General features: G+C 46.8%; 1 protein-coding gene across 1 annotated transcript in view; it reads right to left on the reverse strand.

The window, feature by feature from the left end:
• Window positions 1–19873, reverse strand: part of XYLT1 (xylosyltransferase 1) — a 375167-nt gene extending 355294 nt beyond the window's left edge. Inside the window, exon 1 of the mRNA XM_017539936.2 lies at window positions 19414–19873. Coding sequence (XP_017395425.1) covers window positions 19414–19788 — 375 coding nt within the window. The 5' untranslated portion in view covers window positions 19789–19873. The remainder of the gene's footprint in view (window positions 1–19413) is intronic.
• Window positions 19874–20285: the final 412 nt, after the last annotated feature.

Genomic DNA, 20285 nt, shown 5'->3' on the forward strand with positions numbered 1-20285 from the left:
AGACTCCCTTACTCAGTTGCTACAACAGAAGCACTGAGCAAGCACTGAGGATTGAGGAACCTGCAGCCTATTCATAGATTCCAACCCTAAGAGGAACAAAACTAGCACTTTGTAAGGTTGGGTCATTAAGGGATCTCATAGATTAATACTACCATGTTTGCATTCTATTTCACGAATTTCTGCCCTTATTTTTATTAATGTCCCTTTCCTTTGTTTTATTCTTGATGTTTTTTTCTTTTTTCTTTTGTTTTTGTTGCAGACAGGGTCTCAGGCTTGACACCATGGCTCATGCCTATAATCCCACAACTTTGGGAGATCCCAAGGCAGGAGGGTAGCTTGAAGCCAGGAGTTCAAGACCATCCCAACATCAATCAGTTTTTTAATGGACTTTTAATTATTTAACTCTTTCATATTTAACGTCAAAACCTAAAGTGCTTTTGAAATAGACTACCAATTTTCTTCTAGGCACAGTTTTAGCCTTATCTTGAGTTTTGATCTGAAGTATTTTCATTTTAACTAATCAATATGTAATCTGAAATGTCAAATGTGATCTATTCATTGATCTAAGAATTACTTAAAACAGTTTTGATTGTTTAAACTTCTATGTGAATGTCTTTTAGACGCTAATTTTCAATATATCTTATTGTTTTATGAAGGAAGCCTGGAAGATTTCTTTCGAAATCTGTTAGGTTTCTTTTTAGACCAAGTTAACTATCAGTTGTAGTTAGGGCATGTTACAACGTCTAGAAAGAAGTCTTTAAAAAGAGAAAGTCTTCCCCAAGAATACACACACACACGGCTCTGTAAAGAGTTTCAATGAATACTTACAATTTTAAAGTCTTCTCTCTTCAAAAGTAAATATTTCAACAGACAAAGTAGAGAAAACCATTAAGCCAAAGGGAAAGGGGGCAAAATACCAGAATTTAAGGGTTAAGTTTCTCGTATCTGGGAATTCCACACCCAAGAATCATAACCACAATAGGCTTGCAGCTTTGCAGCCCTATTTTAAAGACGAAAACTGAGGCTTCCAGATTCTGAGTCAGATAGAAAAGATTTTAGCTGAGACCAAGGGTTTCAAGTCCACGAATCCTTTCTGCACTTAATTCAAATTTCATTCCAAAACAGCGGCTGACAGTTTTCTCTTGTGACATTCCTGAAGTGTGTTCACTGCACCAGACAGAATCAGAAGATAGGATCCCAGCACAGCCAAGACTTTACTCCTGGTAAAGTGGGTTGGCTCAGATGAGAAACTGACAGGACTCTGACAAGCCCTGGAAAGGGTATTAAGTCACTTTTCAGCCAGTACCAAGCAAACCTCAAAGACGGGTGGATCCTAGGGAATCCTGACATTATTCTCCCAACCCTGTCAGTGCTTGTGCCAAAAAGTGGAACAGCCAATGGGAAGTGACCAGCATTCGGAAACTGACGCGGGATGCTGCGTTTCTAAACAATGCTGACAACGCACACCAAGGCAGCTCCTCCAGGGGACGTCTCTGTGCTCCAATGCTGTGGCCACGTACAGCGTATGCGGTCCCCAAAGGGACATTTCAGCACAGAGATTCAATGTAAAATGACACATGCTACTGCAGGCTAGAGATCTTATTGGGGACACAGGGCTATATTCATCTGCTTTCCTGCAAGAAAACCAGAAAGCCAGAGATAAACAGAAGTCAATCAAAGCAGAAAGTGACGTCTAGAAAAAGATGCCTAATTCTGCCAGACCTATTTTGCTGAATAAAGATAAGAGCCCTGTGGACAATATGGCTTTGGTATAAGAAATTAAACAATGGCACCATTCCCGAAAGCAACTAAAGCAGTTGACATTGGGCGTGTTCCCAACAGCCTGGAAGGGACTGAGAATGGAAGAACAATCAACAATTAAGAAATTGTTTCTACGAACTCTGAATTTTGCAAGACTTATTAGGAAAATAAGCCTCGTTCCTAAGTTTCAGCATTTGAAAGTATTACTTGTTACTGAGCTTTACTTCCTACTCTGAAAAGTAAGATTTCCAAATTAAAATATAATTGTCAATTGGTTTAAAAAAAACACTAAATTAATTCCACTCCTAGGTATATACTCAACAGAAATGTGTGCATATGTTTACAGAAAGATATGCACAAGAATATTCACAGCAGCATTATTTATAATGGCCCCAAACTGAGAACTTCCCAAATGCCCATAAACAGAATGGATATGTAAATTGTGGTATATTCCACAATGAAATAAACAATGCAAATGAACAATTACAGTGCCACGGAACAATATAGATAGAGGGTTAGCAAGCTTTTTGGTAAAGGTCCAGATAGTAAATATTTTAGGCTTTGGGGCCACACAGTCTTTGTTGCAACTACTCAATTGTGCTGTCACAGTACAAAAAGCAGCCATAGCTGATATGTAAATGAAATGGACATGGCTGTGTTCCAATAAAGCTTTATTTATGGATGTAATTTTTTTTTTTTTTTTTTGAGACGGAGTCTAACTCTGTTACCCAGGCTGGAGTACAGCGGCACAATCTGTGCTCAGTGCAATCTCTGCCTCCCAGGTTGAAGTCATTCTCCTGCCCCAGCTACTCCAGTAGCTGGGATTACAGGCGTGCATCACCACACCCAGCTAACTTTTTTTGTATCTTTTAGTAGAGATGGGGTTTCACCATGTTGGCCAGGCTGGTCTCAAAACTCCTGACCTACCCACCTCGGCCCCACAAAGTGCTGGGATTACAGGTGTAAGCTACCATGCCTGGTCAATTTGTAGACACAAATCTGAATCTCATATCATTTTAACGAGTCACACAATATCATTTTCCCCCTCCCCCAACTATTTAAAAGCATAAAATCTATCCTTAGCTCACAGGCCATATGGAAACAGGCAGAGGACCAGATTTGGCCTGAAAGCTGGGGTTCGCCAAACCCAGATAGAGATGAAACTCCCAGATACAATGTTAACCAGAACAAACCAGGCACAAACAAATACGGACTGCATGATTCCCTTTCTAAAAAGAGGCAGCAATAACTGTTGGGGTTAGAAGTCCTGATAGAGACCCCACCCTTGGAGGTGTGGGGTCAGAGTAGACATGGGAGGGATCCCAGGAGGCTGGTGGGCTCTGAATTCAGTTGCTGGTTAGTTGGGCGTGATCCCTTTCTTGAGCTGTTTATTCATGATTTCTGCATCCTTTCTAATGCATGTTCTACTTTAAGAGAAGTGTAGCAAGTTTTTATAAGGTAGCTTACAATTCAATCAGCTTCAAAAACAGCAGAAGTGTAAAAAGAACCAGAGCAATCAAATTAAATTAGCTCTGACTTCTTCATGAAGCCCAGGTACCAGCCAGTGCTAAAGTACTTAAGAATATTTCACAATCATGGCCAGGCAAGGCAGCACACACGGTAATCCCAGAACTCAGGGAGGCCTGCGTAGGCGGGTCGCTTGAGGTCAGAAGTTTGAGACCAGCGTAGGCAACATAGTGAGACCCTCAACTCTAAATAAATAATAAGAGATAGATTTAAATTGTTTTTCCCTATTACTGTGTTTACTTCCAGGGTGGGGTGTGTTTCATGGTTTAAGGGATGGTGCTACCATCAGAATCCAACCAGGCCATTTTCTGCAGCATCTGTGTGTAAAGATGATATTCACCCAATTACCAGCGACTCCTCACATGGAAATCTGCCATCAATACTATTAACATAAACAGCATCTGGCAACACACGTGGCCTTCAACTTGCAGCAAAACCTGCGCTGGACTCTCACAAAGGAAAAAGGCCAGGTCTGGCTTCCATTTGATTTCCAGAGAATATGCAATTAATTATTTTTTCTCACAGTCAGCAGCTGAGTCTCACTGAAATCTGTGCTTGTAATTATTGCTGTAATTATGATTTTAATACAAATCAGCAACTTATCAAAATATTACACATTAGGTGCTCCCTCTCTGCTGCAAGACTACGGATGGAAGGTGGAGACCATCGGCCCAGCTCTGCCCTGTGCACACAGAGGGTGGGAATCAAGGTGAGGGTGCCTCTACCGGAGCCAGACTTCCAGATTTCATAGATACCCACCTCCACAGTCAGTTCCACACTAGTCTCGTTTTTTTTTTTTTTTTTTTTTGAGACGGAGTCTCGCTCTGTCACTCAGGCTGGAGTGCAGTGGCGTGATCTCAGCTCACTGCAACCTCCGCCTCCCAGGTTCAAACAGTTCTCCCACTTCAGCCTCCAAGTAGCTGGGATTACAGGTGCGCGCCACTGCCCACACTCAACCTCTTTTTACAGACAGACAGTCAGTCTGTGCATTTTACGTAATGATTTGACCTTGGGCAATTCAATTCACTCACTGCTGGGTCTCAATGGTTCAGTGGTTCCATCCACGTAGTGGGCAAACAGCACAAACCTTTTTCTTTTTTTTTTTTTTTTTTTTGAGACAGGATCTTCTTGGTCACCCAGGCTGGACTGCAGTGGTGCAATCACAGCTCACTGCAGCCTCAACATCCCAGGGTCAAGCGATCCTCCCACCTCAGCCTCCCAAGTAGCTGAACTACAGGCATGCTACCATGGCCAGGTGATTGTTTTGTTTTTATTATTTACTTATTTATTTATTTTGAGATGGAGTCTTGCTCTTGTTGCCCAGGCTGGAGTGCAATGGCACAATCTCAGCTCACTGCAACCTCCACCTCCTGAGTTCAAGTGATTCTCCTGCCTCAGCTTCCCAAGTAGCTGGGATTACAGGTGCCTGCCACCATGCCTGGCTAATTTTTGTATTTTTAGTAGAGACAGGGTTTCGCCATGTTAGCCAGGCTGGTCTCTTGATCCACCAGCTTGGCCTCCCAAAGTGCTGGGATTACAGGCATGAACCACTGCGCCCGTCCTGTTTTATATTTTGGTAGAGACGAGGTCTCACTATGTTGCCCAAGCTGGTCTTGAACTCCTGGGCTCTAGCGATCCTCACACCTAGGCCTCGCAAAGTGCTGGGATTACGGGCATGTGTCACCCCGCCCAGCCACAGTATCAACTTTCTGGAACACCTAATGGGAGTTGCTTGGTGACATCTTTCTGTGCGGCACATACATAGCCTTTGACACACAGGCTTCTGAGTCACGCTGGCTGAGTTGAAATTCCAAGTCTGCTCTGTGCCTGTGAGTGATTCCCTACCCGCTCTATGCCTCAGTTTCCTCCTCTGTAGATGAGCATACTATCAGCAGCTACATCAAAAGGCTGCTGTAATGATTAAAATAATAATCTGAAGATTCTGCTCAGGACAGCACAGTGCCTGGCACACAGTGACATCTAATTCCTAATAGCAATTATTGTTATTCTTATTACTATTATTATCATTCTGAGAGTTGCAAACTCAAATCCCAACAGCCGTCCTGTAGGTAGCACAGACAAGCAAAGAGACCTGGTGGACCCACGTAGAGGGGGCAGTCACAACCCCCCTCACTCAAATGAAGACCACAATTTCTAATTTCTGAATAGGCACTTCGAATTTGATTTGGATCGGAAATCATTGATTTTGGCTACTATAAGTTTTGGTTTTTAAAAGTTACCTTTTCTTTAATTAAGAAAGGAGGAGGAAGAGGAAGGAGGACCTTATGCTGTCATTATTCTGCCCAGAGCCCAGACCTGACTCACAAGGTCCTAGGTTTCCTTCTGGCTCACGTATTCCCCAACGCTGCTTTCTAGCACCCACTTTCGTTGAGGCTGCATCCACCTGCTCGCTCCAATAAACAGTCAGTTTCCTCCACAAGTTGTTGCTGTGCAGTTTTTGTTTGCTTTAATCCTAAAAGAAAGCCAAACAGCAGTCAGCCTTAGGCCTAAGAAGAATGAGTAACCTAACCTCTACCCATTCCCAAACCACCCAGTCTTTCACTGAATATCTTTTCCTTAGGAGACGTTTATCTTAACATCTCTACCTGCTCTCTGGCTTAAACTCACCTTCTAAACAAGAGAAATCAGACATAACCATTTGAAAACTATCCCTCAATAGGATCCCAAGAAAAAGCGGGCAAGGAGAGCCTTTTGCATTGAAAATGGAATCATCTGCAATACTTGATGACAAGCAGACGGGGTTCTCAGTGTCTTTCAAAACAGCTGCCCCTTTTGAGCTGGGATAAAAGAAAGTGCAAAAGACAGACAGTGAATAGGCTTTTATTTCAAAGAGAACATCTGCAAAGCATGGTCCTCCATTAAAAAATAAACAGAAAACAGCCACTAGTCTAGGAAAAAAAAAAGGAAGATTTCCCACTACATCTCTAATTAATAAAGCCCCATTTCACAAGGAAAAAAGAAGGAAAAAAAAAAAGAGAATAACTTTTTCACATCCCCAAAGAAAGGATGGTTAATGAGGTAACTGCTGTATTACTTGATCCATCTAATCTGGTTTTAATACTATCCTTAAATAATGTATACATTAGCTTTCGATTACCAAAAACATTTGTTTATTTTATGAACGTGGGTCTGGTTGAGAGTTGAGGCTCTGCAGAATTACCACGCCGTCCTTGGGCTCCCGGCTTTTAGTGCTTCTCCCCTCGCTCATTATGAAATGATTAGTTGTCCCCGCTGCCCTTCTGAATTGCTGCTAACGTCGTACTGCGGTTCTGTTACCCTGGTTCTGAATAGGAGAGTCTTGGTTCAGGGTTAAGTTAATGTAGTCATTACTGGCCCATTTGGGGACCCATTCATCATGCTAATTTCATGTCCAACACTTGGGGGACTAGAGGACAAATACTCAATGTGAAGTGAACGCACAGCGAATCCAAAAGACGCACATGAAACGTCCAGACCTCAGTCACAGAAGGCAGGCACCGGGAGCCTCTGGGGCCATTACTTCCAGAGCTATGGGAGGAAGGCAGACATCAGAGAGGGCCTCTGATGGGGACTTCCTTTCCAATGGACCCACAGCACAGCTCCTCCTAACATCTAACCTCAGTCCACTTGAACTTCAGAACAAAACAGTACAGCTGTTTACCAGAGGAGCAAAGACTCTTCAAACAGGTTAAGCCGACATTGACCAAACCTTGGTCATCTCAGCACTTCCTTGATCATCATTAACCAACCAAGTTGCAAGCAGGATGTGAAATCAAGTTAGGGTTTGCCTATGCGTTTTCATTTTGGTAAGCAACTTCTTTATCCTTAAATGTCATTTTACCTGCATATTCGACAAGAAGAGCCTTGAAGCTGCTGTCTTGATTGGCTGGTTATGTTTCTGTATATTCCATAACATACATTTAAAGAAATATACAGCTATTAACAATTTCAATAGTCACCCAAGAAGCAGAAGAGAGTCTCCTCCGGGATGGTGTGAGCTCTATGACTCCTGGTCTAGGATACTCGGATGTGTTCAGTTTGTAGAAATTCATCAAGTTGTACATTTAGAGTAATGCTTATATCACATGGTTTTGTTGGGGAAAAGCAGCTAAAAGAACATAGGCAATATTTAAGAAGTGGGCCAGGAACAGTGGTTCATGCCTGTAATCCCAGCACTTTGGAAGGCTGAGGTGGGAGGATCACTTGATCCCAGGAGTTCCAGAGCAACCTGGGCAACATAGCAAAACCCCACCTCTTCAAAAAAATACAAAAATTATCCGGGCGTGGTGATATGCACCTGTAGTCCCACCTACTCAGGGCGCTAAGGTGGAAGGATTGCTTGAGCCTGTGAGGTCAAGGTTGCAGTGAGCTGAGATCACACACCACTGCATTCTGGCCAGGTGACACAGAGAGTCCCTGTCACAATAAATAATTAAATTTAAGAAGTGAATAAATGTTATGCAGATATGAATACCAACTCTTTATAAAAAGCTATTGGAGAATATCTGCCCCTGTAGCACCTCCAACCACTGATGAATCATGACTGGTGTCTATGCCATATTTTGGATTCCTGGGGCTCGTTTGGAACTACAGTGGCAAACGGCATGATCCAAAATAAATCCTTGCCCTCAAATAAGTAAAATAAATCCACCCCATCCAAAACAAATGCTTATCCACAGTCCCTTCTTTTCGTTCAGCTCTCTAACCATTTCCTTCACTGCACTTATAACGATTTGATTTTTCTGACATGTTCTTGTTTGTTTTTATTGGTGGGCCATGCTGCCCCCCAACCATAAAGAGCATGCGGGCAGGGTCACATCTGTCTTTCCACCTGCTTTGCATAAGGCCCGGTATACAGCAGACCCTCAAACAACACCGATGAATGAACAGATGAGTAGGTGGTAAATTTCCAGTGGATTTCACTCATTCACTCTCTCCCTGTCCCCTATGAGTTACAAAACACTGTAAGGAAGGAACACAGAAAACCCCATCTGAACACTCCCACATTCTGCAGCTTGAAGACATGAGCCCCGTCTTACATTCACATGCGGCTTTCTGAGCTTCAAAGCACTTTCTCATCTGTTTATCAAATTTAATCCTCACAACTCGGGGAAGGAGGCAGGCTTATTAGCATCATCTGATGAAGCGCCAAAAAGACACAGAGATGAAAGTCACGGTCCGTCCCTGACAGCATTGGGACCAAGCCAAGGTACTCAGGAATGTTCTACTTTTCACCTCCCCCTTGTCTCTAAATACTCCCAACTTCCCAGTGTGTGTTACTGGGGAGCAAGGTCACAGGGAACACAGGGCGAGGGGCAGGTGACTCAAAGGAGCCCATCACTCACACTCCCTGCAGAGGGGAAACAAGTTTATCAAATTGCAGAACGCATGAGTTTATTTCTGTGGAGGGCGTCTGCCTTCAGGATGGCCTTGTGCTTTTAAGAATTTGCATATTCTGTGTCTCTACCATCAGCAACATGGGGGGGACTCCATCATGCCTAGGGCAAGGCACAGGCAGTCAGAGGCAAATAAGTGCAGTGAATAAGCCACATGGGGATAGGGTGACCACAGATATTTATTTTTATGTCTTCATAGTGAACACAAAAGGGCTTCCAAATGGGCTGCAAACTCAACAGCCAAGAGGAGCCAGCCAGGTGGCACAGGTGACAGGAGATATCTTGGGGGGACTCTTGGGGACCCACTGGGTCTGCAGTGTCACCATTCCTCAGTTTGGCTGTTTAACAGTTTAACACCAAGCAAGCACACGTGGACCCTGCATTGCTAGATCTTATGACTTTTAAAAGAATTCCAAAAATCTACACTGTCTCATGGCATATCCTAATCCTTTTTTTTTTTTTTTTTTTTTTTTTTTTTGAGATAGACTCACATTCTGTAGCCCAGGCTGGAGCACAGCGGCACAATCTCGGCTTGCTGCAACCTCTGCCTCCCAGGTTCAAGCAATTCTCTGCCTCAGCCTCTCAGGTAGCTGGGATTACAGGCACCTGCCACCACGCCCAGCTAATTTTGTTTTTGTATTTTTTTTTCTTTTTTTTTAGAGACGGGCTTTCACCATCTTGACCAGGCTGGTCTTGAATTCCTGACATCGTGATCCATCCGCCTCAGCCTCCCAAAGTGCTGAGAGGCATGAGCCACTGTGCCAGGCCAGCATATCCTAGTCTTTAAATTCCAGTGCCTATTTATTCTAACACACCATGTGGGCAAAATCAAACCCACCCATGGGCCACAGATTTGAAAGTCTCCCTGGCTCTAGCAAACATCTCCTATGATGTGGCTACATCAGAGGGCAGAGCAGAGCACTGACCATGACCCAGAGAGCGGCTGCCTCATCACCAAGCCCTGCCAGGTAAGTGCCTACACGGCGTTTGTGCTTCAGACAAGGAGCCCCAGAAAGGCAAAGTGCCATATCACAGATGATGTCAGAGCCCCATCTTCTTCCTCAACATCACACGACCTGCCTCTAAGGCCCCACAGCATCTGGCCATCTGCTCCTCTTGATCACTTCTAGGGTTGTTTCTTCAGCTGCAAAAGAAGAGCTTGAACCCCATGAGTGGAGCGCCCAGGCCTCGTGGACAGTTCAGGGATGGCAGAGACCTCGGGGCTTCCAGGGCCCTGAATCATACTTCTTACTCCTCGCCCTGACCTTCCCAGAGGATACTTCCCTTGTGTGTTCAAGAGGTCACCATAGGAGAGGGTACAGGCAATGAACCAGGCTGGGAGGTGACAGTGTTCTCCCTAGAGATCGGCCGCTTACCAGCACGGGCTCTAACTCTTGCCTGTTTGACTGGTCCTCCTGGAGGGAAGGAGGCACATTTGTCCTGTTCACCAAGGCAGTTCCAGTGCTAGACACAGGGACTGGTACCTTCTAACTGCAGGGGTGGAGGATGGGTGGATGGGTAGATGGGTGGATAGGTGGGTGAATGAATAGATGCGTAAATGGATGGTTAGATGGATGGATGAATGGATCAATGAATGGATGAATGGACCTATGGATGGATGGATGGATGGATGGTCAGACAGATAAATACATGAATGGACTGATGGATGGCTGGATGGATGGCTAACTGGATAGATGGATAGAATGGATGGATGGATGGACAGACATGGATGGATGGATGGACAAATGCATGCATAAGTGGATGGAGGGAAGGATGGATGGACAGACAGATGGATGGATGGACAAATGCATGCATAAGTGGATGGAGGGAAGGAGAGAATGAGGGTCTAGAGTCAACGAACTTGCTGACTCTGAACTGGGTAGAGACTAAGAACACAGCCTTCAGAGACACCACTCAGCTTGAATTCCTAGTTTGGACATTTCTCACCTGCTTAACTTATCCAACTTATTGCCTTAGTTTTTATTATTTCAGCCAGTAAAACAGAGATGAAAATAATAGCTCATAAATTGCCAGATGTTATAAGGATTCAATAAACCATGTCTTTTTAGTCCTTCCACAGTGTCTGGTACATTCAATAAAGAAGTTCTCCTCCTCCACCTCATCATCACCACAGTTGCAATATGTGTCCCTGTTGAGTAGGGAACCTCTGCATAAACCTCTCCACCCTACACATTCATCTTAAACTGAGACCATGCACCTTGGGGCCAAAAATTATGGCAAAGGGTGACCTGGGAGGAGAAACAAACACCTGTTACCACATTACCTCATTAGCATCCACTGACACATTAGCCTGCAATAGATGTCCAGATAAGCAGTTAGTCACCTGGCTGGGACAAACCAGGCCTGGGAGAGGACCAATACATTCACTGCCCCTAGACAGCCCTGAAAGATGAGACAACCCCATCTACACACTCAAAGCTCGAGAACAAGCCCCACCCCTTCCTCATCTGGCAGGGTGCTGGGCTGGCAATCGCTAACACTAATAAAGCCAGTGTCTAGGTTCAAGCCTAAGGCGACACCCTGCCCCACACCCATCTTCTTTATGATGCCTCTGGCTTCCAATAAGGGAGGGGCAATCTAACCCAGAGAGCACATAGACACCACCTGATGAGTATCTGCGGGCAAACGGGTAGTTTCTGTTGCAGGCGGAAGGAAGTGTCCACAAGATGATTTGGACCACATGTTCGTTGAGATAGCTCTCTCTCTCCAGTGTCCTGTAGACCCAGGCTCTCAGGTACAAGTGGTGGGGTCCTCAGAGGGCCAACCACAGAGCAGGTCGGAAGGAACGAAGCAGCAGGAAGTCTGTTGTGGTTGAAAGAAAGGCCATTTTCTCTCACCAAAGAACCCTACGCAAAATATCCTCGTGCCCCCCCTCCTCTTCTCCTTTGGTTAGAGAGAGCTGAATTCAAGACTTCCTTCTCTGGCCAATTTCAAGTTTATTTCTTGACTGTTGAAAATAAAATATTACACGGCTTGCAGGATTAAACGAGTTCATGCACATAAAGGGTTTAAAACAGTGCCTGGCAAACAGAATAGAGAACCCAGAAATAAATCCACACTTTTACATCAACTCATTTTTGACATAGGCATCAAAAACAGACCCTGGGGAAAGGAAAGTCTATTCAACAGATGGTGCTGGGAAAACTGGATAACCATAACCTATAGATAACCTTCAGAATGAAACTATACCCCCGTCTCTCACCAAATACAAAAACCAAATCAAAACAGATTAAAGACTTAAATCTAGGACCTGAGACTATGAGACAACTAGAGAAAAACATCGGGGAAACACTTCAGGACCTTGGTTTGGGCAAGGACTTTTTTGGGTAAGACCTCAAAAGCCACAGACAAGAAAAGCAAGAATACACAAATGGGATTACATCAAGCTACAAAGCTTCTGCACAGCAAAGTAAACAATCAACAAATTAAACAATCTACAGAATGGAAGAAAATATTTGCAAATTACCCATCTGACAAGGGATTAATAACCAAAATATATAAAGAACTCAAACAACTCAGCAAAATACAAGTAATCCAATTTTTTAAATGGGCAGAAGAGCTGAATAGCTATTTCTCAAAAGAAGACATAAAAATGGCCAATGGATATATAAAAATGCACAGCATCTCTCATCACCAGGGAACTGTGACTCAAAAGCACAATGAGATATCATCTCACCCCGGTTGAAATGGCTTTTATCAAGAAGACAAAAAATAACAGATGCTGGTGAGGACGTGAGAAAAGGGAACCCTCGTACATCATTGGTGGGAATGTAAATTAGTACAGACACTATGGGGAACAGTATAAAGGTTCTTCACAGTCTAAAAATAGAACTACCATATGATCTGGCAACCCAACTACTTTGTCTACACAGGAAAGGAATTAATTATCCAAAGGAAAGGAAATCAGTACGTCGAAGAGCTATCTGCACTCCGTGTTTACCGCAGCGTTCTTCGCAATAGCCAAGATGTAGAATCAGTAAGTGCCCATGAATGCAAGAATGGATAAAGAAAATGTGGTACAGACACACAATGGAATATTAGTCAGCCATTAAAAAGTGAAATCCTGTCATTTGCAGCAACATGAATAAACCAGAGGCCATTGTATTAACTGAAATGAGCCAGGCACTTAGAGACAAATATCACACATTCTCACTCCTATGTGGGAGCTAAATATGCAGATGCCAAGAAGATGGAGAGTTGACAGGTGATTGGGGGAGTGAAAGGAGCGGGCAGGAAGAGGTTGGTTAGCAGATATAAAAATCCAGTTAGATAGAAGGAACAAGCTCTAGTGTTTGGTAGCCCAGTAAGGTGATTACTGTTGACAATAATCTATTGTATATTTCAAAAGAGGTAGAAGAGCTGAGCACCATGGCTCATGCCTGTAATCTGGGCATAGTGGCTCACACCTGTAATCTTGGTGCGGCGGCTCACGCCTGTGATCCCAGCACTTTGGGAGGCCAAGGTGGGCGGATCCCCTGAGGTCAGGAGCTCAAGAGCAGCCTTGGCAACATGGCAAAACCCTTCTCTACGAAAAATACAAAGAAAATTAGCCAGGTGTGGTGGCAGGTGCCTGTAATCCCAGCTACTCAAGAGGCTGAGGCAGAAGGGTTGCTTGAACCTGGGTGGCAGAGGTTGCAGCGAGCTGAGATCGTGCCACTGTACTCCAGCCTGGGCAACAAGAGAAAAACTCTATCTTAAAAAAAAAAAAAAAAATAGCTAGAAGAGAAGAATTTGTGTCTCTGGCAAAAAGTAAAGATAAATGTTGGAGGTAATGTATAACCCAATTACTTTGAGTTCATCATTACACATTATACGAACATATCAAAATATCACATCGACCCCCAAAATATTTAAAACTATTATGCATCCATTTTTAAAACCACCTAACACATCATAACTGCTATGCAGACATTATCATTATTACTACCCTTGTATTTGCATCATGAGTTAGGTGTCTGATTCAATGTAAATTGCATGTCTGCTTCTTTTCTAGGGTCGGTACCTTCTTAGGAATCTGCAATAAGAAGTGAGAAAAGTAGAATAAAGATTTGGGCCGGGCGCGGTGGCTCACGCTGGGTAACAAGAGCGAAACCCCGTCTCAAAAAAAAAAAAAAAAAAAAAAAAAAAAAAGATTTTGGGGGCCAGGTGCAGTGGCTCAGGCCTGTAATCCCAGCACTTTGGGAGGTCAAGGCAGGTGGATCACTTGAGGTCAGCAGTTCCAGAGCAGCCTGGGCAACATGGTCAAACTCTATCTCTACTAAAATGCAGAAATTAGCCAGGTGTAGTGGCACACGCCTGTAGACCCAGCTACTCCAGAGGCTGAGGCACAAGAATCGCTTGAACCCGGGAGCGGAGGTTGCAGTGAGCAGAGACTGTACCACTGCACTCCAGTCTGGGTAACAGAGTGAGACTCTGTCTCAAAAAAAAAGATTTTTGGGAATGACATAGTTGCACGTGGGGCTTATCAATAAACCATGCAGAAGAAAAGCAGCTCAGACAGGTGCCATCACTTGGAAAGGGGCAGGCCTGGGTTTGCATCTCAGTTCTGCTACTCCCCAGCTCTGCGAACTTCATGAGCATGCAGCTTCACTTCCTTGAACCTCAGTTTCCTCCTGGGAACAGCAACAGTTCTATCCCACAGAGTTGGGAGAATTCAACAAGGCAGTAAGGTAATATTTACAAGTCCCTCCATTATTCCTGCCACATAATAAGCAATCATAAGACCAGCGATTTCTAGCTGGGTGTCCACAGTTTTAGCTTTATATCAGTTGTGTAATACCATCTTCCTTCCTGGAAAGCTTTTGCAGGTTTTTTTTTGGGGGGGGAGGGTGGCATGAGCATTTAATGACCTAAGGTATGCAAAATGCCCAAATGATGCCTGGCATACAGCAGGCACTCAATAAATGTCAGTATTCCTTCTTCTACCATAGCCCCTCCTGATCACACAGAAAGAGCTATATTCATTCTACTGCCTTGGGTTTACTCACACTCCGCACTGTGTGGGAAAATGAATAACTGGAAGAAATTGCTTATTTTCAAACATACCAAGAATTTCCTTGTGAGAACAACAGCTCACTTTTCAGCACTGATTAGGAACCAGGCCCACATCGGTTCATATGTATTGCTACACTCTGTCCTCATACAGTCCTATGAGGTAGCTCAGACTTACAGAGGAGCAAAATGACAGTGACTTGCCCAAAGCCAGGGACACAAGAAAGGGCCGAGCCGGGAGGGGAACCCAGGGATGTCAGACCTGAGGATACCGGACAGGGGCCTCTTTCATTTGTGCTGGGGCCTGGCATAGACTTCTTGGGACTTTTTCTCCTGTTACCACACCCTTTCCTTAGAATGCAGGTTTCGTTAAGATGGAGTTTGGTTTTCACTTATTTTTTATTTTCCCCAAGGCATTTTCTCGTTGTTTCTGGTAGATGGGGATCTGGGTCGGTAGAAATGGGGAAATGCAAAGGAAAGGGAAAGAGAGATATCATAAGTGACAACTCTTAGGGCAGCCCTGGCCAAAAGATAGAGACCCTCAACCTCACCTGTGCAGTTCAAAGAGCGTGTGTGTTAGTTCTTCTGTTCTGAAACACTAATATAGATAGACTTGTGACCTTATCCTGAATCTGCCTCCAAAGCATCATCCCAGCAGCCCCAGCAGGGTTTTGAAACAAACTGGAGAGGGGGACAGACTCTTATTTCAAAGACAATCCTAAGGATATGTTTGCTTTCTTTCTGGGGATACACACGCATACACAATGACGCAATGATGTCAAATCTCTGCCACCAAATTTACTCTTTTTATAAAACCATGAATCAAAATTGAACCGTCACCAGTAAATAAGAACTGATGCCACGGCTGGCTTCCTGGCTGAAAAATAGCAAGCATTTGACCACCTAACCTTCTGCAAGATTTTTCAAAAATGAATTGATATTAAAGAGAATGTCTAAAGTGTGAGAAAACTAGAAATGAACAGATGTATTAGAATTTATATTTCAAACATATCTATACCTATGCATCTAAGTTCTACTTTTATTTATCTATTTTAACATTTTCCAATAGACGATTTAAACAGATGGCAATATCTGCAGTTAGATAAATATTGTTCAATTACGCATACTTCTGTATACAAAGTGTAATGCGTCGCTCAAACAAAATAAAACTCCATTGAAAGTATGAAAAAAAAAATGAACCATCAATAAAATACCCTGTTTTCTGTGGTCTCAAACCATTTGGATAGAAAGAAACGCTATGCCTCCGAGGCTGTTTGTTAGGAGCAGAGGTGATGTAAAGCCAGTGAACCAATCTTTCAAAGTCACCGCTGATGTCTAAAAAAGTCCCAAGTTATCTGAGTAATGTGAAGTATGAGGAATTTCCGCCGAAAATCAACATTACAAAGGGGTGGGATAATACAGAAACCCCATTCTACTTTGTGTATTTCTGTGGGGCGGGAGTTGGGGGGTGGGAAGGGTAATAAAAATTAGATTTCTTAAATGAAACTGACTAACAGTTTATCTAAGAAAACAAGCAATAACTGTGGGGACTTCAAGAAGAGAGTCACTGGGGAAAGAAAATAAACATTCATTACATGAACACACACAGCTCTCTTTCATTTGCTCCAAAATCTATTCAGAACCTGTAGGCTGATCCTTGCGACAGCTTTCCTAATATTTTTCCTCCCTTTATAAGGGAGCCTGTCTGTTTCTTGAATTCTGAGATGACAGTAAAATCCACAGCTTACTGGAGACCCAGTGAAGGAATCAGTGTCACGGCCACAGAACAGCTGCAATCCACCCAGTAATTCTAATATTTAAGAGCTTTGAAAGAGGCTGAGAGGAAAAGACGAGCTTGCAAATCTTTTTTGGACATGCCCTCTGACTCTGACTACTTGAGAAATGGGGTGTTTCCTCTTGGCTTCTTAAGTGCACCAAAAATACAATCAGTGCCTTCCACCAAAGCGCAGCTCCCCAAACATTAAAAAGGACAAATGCTCTGAGACCGTGGGCATCAGGAGGCAGGAAGATCTGCCTTAGAAAATGCTCTATACACAACGCCTGCCTGACACACTCTGCAAAACACCCACCAGCAACCCAGGACACAGGTTCCCTCTACATGCAAGAGTGAAGACTGTCCACCCCACCCCATCCCCGCCTGCAACAGAGCACTGAGCTAAAGCATCTTCTCCTACGCACGTGTCCAACCAGCTCTCTACAAGCGCCATCTGGAAAATCACGGGGATTTGTGTCTTTAAATGTCCCACTCCCGAATTTCTCTCCAAAGCATCATCCCGGCAGCCCCGGGCAGGGTTTGGAAACAAAGTACACATTGCAAGAGCCTCTATTGCTTGCAAAAAGGTCTGGTCCTCTCCTTGCCTGCAACCCAAGCTCCAGGACTTTGGGAACAGCCTGCCCCCTTCTGGTCTCCTGGAGCTCCATGGAAGGGCAGGAACCGGGTGGGCACAGCCAGAGTAGGCAGACCCCGGGCTCCAGCCAGCTTGTCTGTACCGTGATTTCAGGATTTAGCAGGCCATGGAGTAGGTGTCAGGGGAGAGGAAAGAAAGGAGAGAGACAAGCAAATAAAATAAAATACAAATCCCTCAGCGACAATAATCAACAGCATGATAGACAGCTACCAGGAAGAGAACCAAGAGAAAAAAACCAAACACATAAATGTCTATCTTGAAAGGTAAAGAAATTGAGACATAGGACATGTAGGTTTGGGGAGAGTAATTGAACTTGCAGTTGGAAGCAGAGATGCAGAAAAGCAAAGCAACTCTGCTGCCGGAACTGAAATTCCAAAAGGAAGTGAGAAGAAAAATGGTGTGTTCCCACCTACCTCCATCCACAACTGCAAATCTCTCAGAGGGTAAGCTGGGTGAGAGAGGGTGAAACACTGAGCTGGGCACACAGAGAGGCGCTGGGGATGGATGCTCACAATACCAGGGACCTATGAAGAAATCGGCCGGCCCTGCCTCCCTTCTCTTCATTTATTTCAACAGGTGCTATGTGCAGCCTAAAGGTACCTCCTGAACCCACTCTGAACCCCAGACGCAAAGGATGCGGTAAGCCCCATGCATCCCCCACCGTGTCTACCCTACACACTCCTACACTGGACCAGCAGGGCACACCCCACAACCCTTCCGTCCCACCTTCTGGGCTCTGCATGCAGAAAGAACTTCTAATTGCATTTCTGCCGGAACCTATCACTATCAACTCCGGGAGTTCAAAGGCAGTGTCTCAGAGGACCCCTCCCTGTAAAGCAGAGATCGCTGGACAGGAGGAATGTTCTGGTTCTCCATCAGGAAGCTCACGCCACTCTCCTCCCCGCAAATAAGGGAAAGACTTCTCCCTACTACCCACACAGCAACATGAAATGCCATCACATCACGTCTTGGGGCTGGCTCAGCTCGCAGGCACGAAGAGCTGCACTCCGGCAGAGAGGGTCACACGGACTTCCAAGAAGTTTAGCGGCTCAGAAAGCATCACGCTGTGTACGAAGGCAGTCTACAGTGAGGACTCCCAAAGTGAAAAATGATAGAGATATGCATTTGGTCCTCAGGATCCCGAAATCACCCCTCTGGGGTCTAATATCCTTTAGCGGCTAGGCAAATCCTAGCAGGCAAGTGATGAAGAAACAGACACAACACACACCGGTTATGCCCTAAGGCAGAACTCACACCCACGGGGAGCTGAGACTTTGGCTCTGAGCTGGGGACTCCGGCCTCCTACCCAACGTGTTCCTAGCTCAGTAGGCTGGGCAAGGCAGCTCAGAGAAGGTGGTGGGAAAGGTACCCCTGGAGAAGTTGGGGACAGGGTAGGCAGACAAGTCAGTCCCCCACCCAGCCACCCAGATGGCCCCAGACCTGCGGAAGAAACAGTTTCAGAGCCCTGACCGTTCACACCCACGGAGGGCAAAGAAATCCCACAGGACTAGAAGCCTGACGGTGTGGTTGGAAACACAGCTGGTGACCCGAACCGGCCGCAACAAGACAGAGAGACAACCAGCTAGGAGAAGGAGCCATCGCCTGAAACTGGAGATGGGGAGGAGATAAAGTCAGAGAGGGCACTGGAGACGGCAAGGTTAGAGACAGAGAAGGTGAAGACGGGAGGCTCAGACATTCAGAGAGGAGAAACAGGAGACCCAAAGTCAGACCAGGCACCCCGGACTGAATATTGATTCAGGGGCACGGACAAGGACTCCGGACGCCCAGCCCATCCCTCACCGCAGGCCAGGACGAACAGAGGGCTCATCTGTCTGCACCCAGCTCAGCCAAGAGCAAAGAGATGCTGCTGCGACAAACACCCGGGAGCAGCGGCTGAGGATCCGGCACGATCCACTCACTCAGGCAGGGAACGAGCGAGGCACGGAGACCCACACGCTTGGAACAAGTCAGCTGGGGTCCCCAGCAAAAGCGACGGGGAACAGGAGCCCAGCAGGACTTCGGTAACTCCCAAAGCGCCCCCAATGGAGATAACTTCCCCCAGACCCCAAGGGGTCGGTGCTCAGACTCTGGATGGGGCAGCCCACGACCCCTGAGCCTCGGCAGGGACCCCACCCGGCTTCCCGGGCAAGGAGGCGATGTGGAGTCGGCAGGCTTGCGGAGTCCCAGCCTGATGACCAGGTTGAAGGGCCAGGGGGGCGTGGGGTCGGGCTGCTTTCCTCCTTCCGTCCCTCCCTCCCCGCCGGGCGCGAGCCGAAAGGGCATCTTACCAGAGCCCGGGCGGGCAGTGCCCCCCGGCTGGCCGGCTGCTGTGCCCGGGGTTCTCCGGGGCCGCCTCCCCGCGCCCGCGGCCCCCGTCCTCCTCCTCCTCCTCCTCCGCCGCCGCCGCCGCCGCCGCCGCCTCCTCCTCCTCGGGCTGCAGCCGGCTCGGCGGGCAGGTCCCGGCGCTCCCGGCGCGGGGCCGGGGCCGGGGGCGGCTGCTCCCCGCCGCCGGCCGCTGCGCCCCCGCGGCGCTCCCCGGCCCCGGAGTCGAGGCTGCTGAAATTCCACACGACCAGCGTCTGCAGCAGCAGCACCGTGAGCGCCGCGAGCAGCGCCGAGTGCGAACGCCGGGCCAGCCTCCGGGCGCACGGCGCCGCCACCATCTTCGGAGCGCGGCGGGCGAGCGGGGCGCGGGGACCCCGGCGCGCTCCGGGCCGCCCCCGCGCTCCTCGCGGCTCCCGCGGCCGCCGGCTGCCGCTCGGGCTCCCGCTCGGGCCGCCGCCGCCGCCGCTGCCGCCTCGGCTCGCCGCTGCTCCTCCTCCGCCGCCGCCGCCGCTGCTGCCGCCGCCGCCTCCACCGCCGCGGCGCGGAGTTTTCAGTCGGGCAGGGACCCGGACGTCACCAGGAGGAGGAGAAGGCGGGGAGGCGGGAGCGGGGAGGCCGCGGAGGGGGGCGCCGGGCGCGCGCTCGGGGACTGGGCGCGCAGGGAGGGGCGGACGACTGGTCCGCGCGGCGCCCCCTCCCCACGCCCCCGTCCCCGCTGGAGGGGCGGGTGATGGGGAAGGGGCTGGAGGGACGCGGGCCGGGGAGGAGGGGGCGGGGCCTGGGGGCGGAGCCCAGGGAGGAAAAGGAGGAGGGAAGGGAAGGGGGTGGGGGCGAT

The sequence above is a fragment of the Cebus imitator genome, unplaced genomic scaffold, assembly GCF_001604975.1.
Source record: "Cebus imitator isolate Cc_AM_T3 unplaced genomic scaffold, Cebus_imitator-1.0 Scaffold122, whole genome shotgun sequence".
Taxonomy (NCBI): Eukaryota; Metazoa; Chordata; class Mammalia; order Primates; family Cebidae; genus Cebus; species Cebus imitator.